Below are 10,116 nucleotides of genomic sequence, written 5' to 3'. Positions count from 1 at the left end.
TATTCGAGTTACGAACATCGAGAACAACAATTTATGTTGCCCGTAACTCGCATTAAGTTCAAGATATAATTTGGGCGCGATTTAGTAAAAGTGGGTGTGGTTTCAAAAATATGAGGTGGTCATTTTTGTCGGTGTTCCTAACTCGATGTCACTTAACTTGATTAATTCTTAAACTCAGAACTGGCACGTACCCGACCCGGTCAGTCTAACCACGTGTTTTCGGCGTGATTGCAGAATAATGGTAACTAAAGGTCTGCTCTATTGTAAGAACACAGTAACCTTGTCACAGTACGCGCATTTGGGGTCAACTTGAGAGAGTTGAAGCTATTTTGTCTGTTACCAGTCGCCTTCGCACAGCACCTCATTTATATGAACATGACAGAGACTATCAAGTTAACCCCTCCATTTGAAAAGACTTACTACTACGATGGGAGAAAGGAGAGGTTGATGCCAACCTGCATGAATAATGAAAGCATACACGCGTTGAAAGATTTTGAAGTCAGGGATGATGATGTATTCATTGTAACATACCCAAAATCAGGTAAGTACAAATGCCGGCCAGGTGCATCGAGGGGCATAGTGGCGAAATGTTCGGTGTACTAGTTGTTGGAGTATGACCGGAAATGACATTCACCGCAATACAGCGATTGTTTTAGGCATGCTGGTTAGTAGATACACGTTAAACCGCAGGGAGCCCAGGAACTATGATCAACTGTATGCAGTCTCTATGAGGGGGGTACCGGCTGGTATCTAGTGTAAGAAATAGACAAGGGATGAAGGCTCCAGCCAGCTTACATTTTTCGAAAAAAACAGCCAAACAGGATAAAAAAATAAAATCTAAAAAAATACCAGGCTGCAGAATATTAGTTGTTCTTTCAAATTTCGCCAAAGCCTTACCTATATTTTACCTATATATGCAGAATAAATCAAGAAAACTACACACATTTACTCAATTTATGAATAATTAACGACCCGAACCCGGGACACAGTTGGAGGCCTGTTCAGAATGTGTCAACAATTAATCATAAGACTGGTTACGAACCTCACCGAGGTTACGATTCGGTTAGCCTCGCTCAACTGGTTCGTAACCAGTTTTGTGATTGGTTCTTGACAAATTCTGAACAGGCCACGCCTTCAACTGTGCCATGCGTTCGGGCAAACCGTTAATTATTCATAAATAGAGTCAATCTTTAATGAATTGTTGTGTTGTAATGTGACGGCAGAGAGTACTCAAAACTGCAGTTTACACACGATAACTAAGTTCTATGTGGAACGCCCAAAATTGTCACGGTTACTAGCGAGAAGGCCCAATGCTAATGGTTTGAATCGGCGCGTTTAAATCTGACACCAAAATTAAAAGTTCATTCAGTTGAATGGTTAATCGGTTTGCTGAATGTTTTGCAATGTACGTTTACGAAAAAAAATATGTCGCCGATGTAATTCTATTGTACTAGTGTATTCATTTTCAGTAATGGGATAGTTTGCAAATTGTAATTGTACAAATTAAACAGCTGTGACTTGCATGAAAGCATTGGTGAATATTTTTTATAGGAATGATTCTTTCACCTGTATTCATATGTAAATTAGTAAACCTTCATGGTTACATTGATATTCAAATTACTAAAAACCATACCGGTACATATTCATTTGTAAATTAAGTCTATTCAGAAGTTCTAGTTTGAATATCAATATAAGCGTGAAGATTTACTAATTTGCATACGAACATAGGTGTCTCACAATAATAATAAATGATCGATTAGAACAATGGTGCACGTGATGAGTTGTACAATCATTAAAACCGAATTTGTTTTACGTCACCTCTGAAGTAATTTTACTTTACTATAAATAAATATATTCTACGTGTTAAACATGTCGATGTGCGTTGGTGTATGTAGTTAAATATACATTGAACACAAACAAAACCTCAAGTGCATTATGACATAGTTCCCGTCAAGTCCAGTTAATTAAGAGTTAATTTCGTTTTAACCCATATATTCAGTCAAGTTTGCCGGTGGTTGAATCGGAGGCATCGTCGCCTGCCCATAGGCAGACACTTGCTTGTAAACAACGCGCTATGCCGTCTGCAGCATGCACATGTGGCGACTCCTCCTCTTTAACAATTCTTTGCATCATTCTGGTGATTATGTTTGCTATTTCTCACAGTGTAAGGCCTGCTTATTGCTATTGAGAGGGGCAATGTCAGCATCCTTTATTCTAAGTTTTTGTCATATTACCTCAAACCCTGCAAATAGAAGTGTTCATGGAATCATGTGAAGAAATGGTGTATATTGCCGTGTGATAACAGTCCTACTTGTTTTCAACTCTGGAAGGACAATTGAAATCTATCAGGTGTTCTTGTGATTTACATAACAAAGGATGTTTACACAATAGCAGGCTTTACACTGTGACACTATTGCATTTTAAGTCCAAGAGAAATGGAATGGTTGTCCTTGACTATAAGTTTGACGTATATACTTTTTTTAAAAACAAACAAATCGTAAACTATTCGTGTTATGGCCAATAAGCATATCTCACTGTGACAAGTGTAAATTAAATGTGCCAAGTTTAGGAAATTTGCAATTTATCAGTATTATAAATTCCCACAAATAACGTGGTAGACACCAGAGCTACCAACTTTTAAAAGTTAGTGGCCCTGATAAAAAGTTGGTGGACCAAATTGCCAATGCTGTAGATTTATTAAATAAATACTAATACATGTGATAGAAAAAATACTGATACTTTATAGCTTATACGTTCACATTGATAGTTTTAGACGTTTTCAGGTAAAATTCATACTACATATTTCATACTAATTAGATGCAACCTGCATGTGTCATTTTTTAAAATTAGATTAAATCATGAAATTATAATATATAAAAAGTTCATTTTAATTAACATATGCCAAATAAATACATCGAGATCATTCCACATTCCATCCTCTAATTCGGAATAAGTATAGAATGTCTTGCTATTGAGCTGTAGATATATTCACTCTGAAAGGGTTTCACTTTTACATCTTTAATTTTCTGTAAACGTAGAGCTAAATGGCGACCTTCATTTTTATCAGGAGTTTGACTCTCCTCTCTTGAAATGAGTACTGCCAGTGACAAAATTGTCTTGCGCATATTTGTAGTCATTTATTCCTATATTTTCGATTGACAGCGAGAGTGCCATAACTTGCAGTATATTGCCTAAGAATGGTGATCGATTTTAATTCCATAGAAAGTCCGTCAGTCAGCTTATTTTTGTTGTAATCGCTGCTGGCAGGCGATATTTGAATGGTTCACACGTTCGAGTTGCCGCCCGCGCATGATTATTATTTCAAGTACCAGTCTCGCATATGTGAAAGCTTAATTGAGTGTTATTAAACCTTCACGTCAGAGGTATCGAGTTCGGGGAATTCTCCACCTTTCTATCAAACAAAGACACGCAGAGAATCGAATCGTGTCACATTTGGTCTCAGCTGCGTTGTAACTCTCCCACGGCCGCCTCAAGACTGCGTCTCGTCGAGAGCTTGCCACAACTAACTGAGATCAGCTTTATTCACATTACAACTGTTAACCAATTACAGAGAAGTTGAAAGACTTTAAGCCTTCACACATATAGCCAATCACGCAAAGTACTCAACACGCCATAATTGATTAATTGCCCCCGATGTCGGGACATAACTCTCATACTTATCGGTGTCTCGTTGACTTAACCAACTTCCATAGTCGACCATTATATCAGCCAGTTGTTCCAAGTGACAAGTCACGAGCAGGTGTGGATCATCCAGGGGTCACCAGTGAAAGTCGCTTTGGCTGAGAAAAGCGGCATCACTGAAATATATGAAAATATAAATCATGACACATCCCTCCTTTCAAACTAGAATTATGCCTCTTGGCATATGCCTCACAAATCAAAGACATCGGCATTCACTCAACATTCGTCATACAGGTCAAATACAATACTGATATAAAAAGGTATGAATCAAAAGAGTAAAAACAAGGATTTAGTACAATGGTTAGAAAGTCACAAAAATCAGGGGTTATAAAACTAAATATCCTACTCTTCCAGGGAGATCGTCCCGTTTTCTGAAAACGGTCCGCCGACACAATCCCTTCGCTGCACTCTCGTTACTAAGGTTACAAACTCTATATCAAAAGGTAAAAAAACTAAGGCGTGGCGGTGTAACCATGTGATCAGCGAATCGCTGCAGTCGACAGCATGATCACATGATTACCAGGGATGCGTCTCTCATTTAAAGCATTGCAAAGCGGTAACTAATAAACAATGAATGAACAATCTATTAATCAAACTCCTGTCATATACGCTTATAAACTTCACAAACTGAACACACAAGTCGTCAAATCTAAAAAAGACTAAGGGCGTCGGATTGTAATGCGAAAAAGAAGTCTCTATCACAACACGTTTCTCCTCCAACAATCAAGATAGAAAAGTCTAAAATCACAAAATACTACTGAGTTACATACAATACTGTCAATCATGAACAAAAGCTTGCGATCATCAAACAATATGTATGTGGGCGCACCACACCCATTTCAAAAAGACATCAAAAACGTTATGAAAGTGCTCTCAACTCAAATCAACTCACAAAGCGTCAGAAGTATTCCGAAAACAACACGGACAAATCGATTAATCTGAACATCGATACTCTTAAAACGCCGATAATTCTGTACATCGACAAATCTTAAAAACTCTGAAAAACTCTTTGGGGCATTACTCTCCCTATCATATTCCTTACTCATAAACTCATTAAAACACCATAAAACATCACAAAACTCATAACACTGTGTTGCAAATACTTGTCCACTGAAACGCTTAATCGGTATAAAGGACCTCACACGTCACTAAATATCAGTTCAAAACAAAGATCTTGGCGTTCACATAACATACAATTCAATATCACACAAAAAAAACGTTTAAAAAAACGGTAGTAAAAAGCAAGCAATACATTACATTACTGAGCAAAAGAGCCGGGATTCTGAAAAAGAGTTCAACGTCTTAAGTTACACAGTGTCAGTTACAGTGTCCAGCGAGCGGTTCTCAAATAGCAATACACAAATCAAATCTAATCAAAGTCTAAGCGTCTCTTCTCTTTCATTGCGTTAGTCCGGGTCGTTATTTCATCATCTTGTCTCTAATGTCGCTCAATTCGCCTTGATTATTCAGTCCTATTCGATACTCATCTTTCCTAAGGGGTCCGAAGTCTTTAACGTCGTGTATCGGTGTCGTCCGGGTAAATGCGTTAGTCGTCAAGCACAGTTTTGTCTGTGCCATCGAGTTGCTAGTTCCGTTCACAAGAAAGACACGCATTCGGTCGCTCTTTTGACATTATACAGTTCTGCACAGGATATCAAGGTGTGTTAAACACATGCCCGGATTCTCCACCAAGTGTGAAAGCTTAATTGAGTGTTATTAAACCTTCACGTCACCAACTTCCATAGTCGACCATTATATCAGCCAGTTGTTCCAATCACTAATTTCCTAACATACGAATGAACCTGATCATGACAAGTCACGAGCAGGTGTGGATCATCCAGGGGTCACCAGTGAAAGTCGCTTTGGCTGCGAAAAGCGGCCTCACTGAAATACATGAAAATATAAATCATGACACATACTTAAGTTGCAAGATTCCATTAGATAACACACCCACCCGTATTGTCAATGAAACCATTGTTTGTACGATTTCATAACACTTCCATATCATGTAGTGTATTCGTGATGTTTTATATTAGTAATGTTACTGCATAAGACAAAGCAGGCACTGTTTCCTATCAGAAACAAAACAACAAACGGCAATTTGTTCACAATAATAGAATAGGAAGGAATAACTAGCAAAACAGGTTTACTAGATTACTGACTGACGTTCATCATATAATCCAATGCTAAAAGAAGTAGGTGGACAACTGGGTGACGACGTCACAAATCATTGTGGCTCGGCAGAAAACTTGATGGACTTGGGCCACTGGGCGAACGGTAATTTCAAACACTGAATATATACTAAAATCCTTGTTGATTATGTGATATATGACAGTTCTCCATTATTTAGACGATCTATCATGCAGTATGTCATTTTTTGATTAACTTCACGTACACAAAAAGATGAAGAGACAAAATAGGTGCCATGAATCTTGCAACTTAAAGTTAAAACATTTGCTGTTGTTTTTTTTCAGTTTGTTTATTTTTGTATTTTTCTCTTTATTTTTTTAGGCACGACCCTCATCCTGGAAATCGTAGATGCTGTGATGCATAGGGGAGACATCGAGAGCATCAAAGGAAAAAAGATGGAAGACAAAATTAATCTGCTTGAATTAGGCCCAGCACCAGGCATAGACATTGGCACATACGAAAAATTGTCTACTTGGAAGTCTCCTCGTCAAATCCAGACACACCTCCCATGTGATATGATGCCACCTCAAGTCTTTTCCAAGAAGCCAAGGGTAAATCTATGAACCATTGATGATATGGACTGTTCAGTATATGATTGAACCATTGACGATATGGACTGTTCAGTATATGATTGAACCATTGACGATATGGACTATTCAGTCTATGATTGAACCATTGACGATATGGACTATTCAATCTATGATTTAACCATTGACGATATGGACTATTCAGTCTATGATTCAACCATTGACAATATGGACTATTCAGTCTACGATTTAACCATTGACGACATGGACTATGCAGTCTATGATTGAACCATTGACGATATGAACTATTCAGTCTATGATTGAACCATTGACGATATGGACTATTCAGTCTATGATTGATTGAACCATTGACGATATGGACTATTCAGTCTATGATTGAACCATTGACGAAATGGATTGTTCAGTATATGATTGAACCATTGACGATATGGTTTATTCAGTATATGACTCAACTATTGACGATATGGACTATCCAGTCTATGATTTAACCATTGACGATATGGACTGTTTAGTATATGATTGAACCATTGACGATATGGTCTATTCAGTATATGACTCAACTATTGACGATATGGACTATTCAGTCTATGATTCAACCATTGACGATAGGGGCTATTCTGTCTATGATTGAACCATTGACTATATGGACTATTCAGTCTATGATTGAACCATTGACGATATGGACTATTCAGTCTATGATTGAACCATTGACGATATAGGCTATTCAGTCTATGATTGAACCATTGTCTATATGGACTATTCAGTCTATGATTGAACCATTGACGATATGGACTATTCTGTCTATGATTTAACCATTGAAGATATGGTCTATTCAGTCTATGATTGAACCATTTACTATATGGACTATTCAGTCTATGATTGAACCATTGACGATGTGGGCTATTCAGTCTATGATTGAACCATTGACTATATGGACTGTTCAGTCTATGATTGAACCATTGACGATATGGACTATTCAGTCTATGATTGAACCATTGACGATATTGACTGTTCAGTATATGATTGAATCATTGACGATATGGTATATTTAATATTTGACTCAACTATTGACGATATGGACTATTCAGTCTATGATTCAACCATTGACGATATGGACTATTCAGTCTATGATTCAACCATTGACGATATGGACTATTCAGTCTATGATTCAACCATTGACGATATGGACTATTCAGTCTATGACTCAACCATTGACGATATGGACTATTCAGTCTATGATTCAACCATTGACGATATGGACTATTCAGTCTATGATTCAACCATTGACGATATGGACTATTCAGTCTATGATTTAACCATTGACGATATGGACTATTCAGTCTATGATTCAACCATTGACGATATGGACTATTCAGTCTATGATTTAACCATTGACGATATGGACTATTCAGTCTATGATTCAACCATTGACGATATGGACTATTCAGTCCATGATTTAACCATTGGCGATATGGACTATTCAGTCTATGATTTAACCATTGACGATATGGGCTTTTCAGTCTACGATTCAACCATTGACGATATGGACTATTCAATCTATGATTTAACCATTGACGATATGGACTATTCAGTCCATGATTTAACCATTGGCGATATGGACTATTTAGTCTATGATTTAACCATTGACGATATGGGCTTTTCAGTCCATGATTTAACCATTGGCGATATATACTATTCAGTCTATGATTTAAACATAGACGATATGGACTATTCACTCTATGATTTAACTATTGACGATATGGACTATTCTGTCTATGATTCAATCATTGACGATATGGAGTATTCAGTCTATGATTCAACCATTGACGATATGGAGTATTCAGTCTATGATTTAACCATTGACGATATGGACTATTCAGTCTATGATTGAACCATTGACGATATGGACTATTCAGTCTATGATTGAACCATTGACGATATGGAGTATTTAGTCTGTGATTCAACCATTGACGATATGGACTATTCAGTCTATGATTCAACCATTGACGATATGGACTATTCAGTTTATGATTCAATTATTGACGATATGGACTATTCAGTCTGTGATTTAACCATTGACGATATGGTCTACTCAGTATATGACTCAACTATTGGCGATATGGACTATTCAGTCTATGATTTAACCATTGACGATATGGACTATTCAGTCTATGATTTAACCATTGACGATATATACTATTCAGTCTATGATTTAAACATTGACGATATGGACTATTCACGCTATGATTTAACTATTGACGATATGGACTATTCTGTCTATGATTCAATCATTGACGATATGGACTATTCAGTCTATGATTCAACCATTGACGATATGGACTATTCAGTCTATGATTCAACCAGTGACGATATGGACTATTCAGTCTGTGATTCAACCATTGACGATATGGACTATTCAGTCGATGATTCAATTATTGACGATATGGACTATTCAGTCTATGATTCAATTATTGACGATATGGACTATTCAGTCTGTGATTGAACCATTGACGATATGAACTATTCAGTCTATGATTTAACCATTGACGATATGGACGATTCAGTCTATGATTTAACCATTGACGATATGGACTATTCAGTCTATGATTTAACCATTGAGGATATGGACTATTCCGTCTATGATTTAAACATTGACGATATGGACTATTCAGTCTATGATTTAAACATTGACGATATGGACTATTCAGTCTGTGATTGAACCATTGACGATATGAACTATTCAGTCTATGATTTAACCATTGACGATATGGACTATTCAGTCTATGATTCAACCATTGACGATATGGACTATTCGTCTATGATTTAAACATTGACGATATGGACTATTCAGTCTGTGATTGAACCATTGACGATATGAACTATTCAGTCTATGATTTAACCATTGACGTTATTGACGATTCTGTCTATGATTGAACCATTGACGATATGGACTATTCAGTCTATGATTTAAACATTGACGATATGAACTATTCAGTCTATGATTTAACTATTCACGATATGGACGATTCAGTCTATGATTGAACCATTGACGATATGGACTATTCAGTCTATGATTTAACCATTGAGGATATGGACTATTCCGTCTATGATTTAAACATTGACGATATGGACTATTCAGTCTATGATTTAAACATAGACGATATGGACTATTCAGTCTGTGATTGAACCATTGACGATATGAACTATTCAGTCTATGATTTAACCATTGACGATATGGACTATTCAGTCTATGATTTAACCATTGACGATATGGACTATTCGTCTATGATTTAAACATTGACGACATGGACTATTCAGTCTGTGATTGAACCATTGACGATATGAACTATTCAGTCTATGATTTAACCATTGACGTTATTGACGATTCTGTCTATGATTGAACCATTGACGATATGGACTATTCAGTCTATGATTTAAACATTGACGATATGAACTATTCAGTCTATGATTTAACTATTCACGATATTGACTATTCAGTCTATGATTTAAACATTGACGATATGGACTATTCAGTCTATGATTTAAACATTGACGATATGGTCTACTCAGTATATGACTCAACTATTGGCGATATGGACTATTCAGTCTATGATTTAACCATTGACGATATGGACTATTCAGTCTATGATTTAAACATTGACGATATGGACTATTC

At 36.7% G+C, this 10,116-nt stretch overlaps 1 protein-coding gene across 1 annotated transcript in view; it reads left to right on the top strand.

Annotated features, from left to right (window-relative positions):
• Nucleotides 1-219: 219 nt before the first annotated feature.
• LOC144345918 (sulfotransferase 1A1-like) overlaps nucleotides 220-10,116 on the top strand; it is a 52,578-nt gene continuing 42,681 nt past the window's right edge. The window contains exons 1-2 of the mRNA XM_085501092.1: nucleotides 220-541; nucleotides 6,214-6,443. Coding sequence (XP_085357218.1) covers nucleotides 370-541; nucleotides 6,214-6,443 — 402 coding nt within the window. The 5' untranslated portion in view covers nucleotides 220-369. The remainder of the gene's footprint in view (nucleotides 542-6,213; nucleotides 6,444-10,116) is intronic.

The sequence above is a fragment of the Saccoglossus kowalevskii genome, chromosome 1 (assembly GCF_978046115.1).
Source record: "Saccoglossus kowalevskii chromosome 1, keSacKowa6.1, whole genome shotgun sequence".
NCBI lineage: Eukaryota > Metazoa > Hemichordata > Enteropneusta > Harrimaniidae > Saccoglossus > Saccoglossus kowalevskii.
The sequence above is the reverse complement of the archived record's forward strand: the minus strand, read 5'-3'. Positions and strand labels throughout refer to the sequence as shown.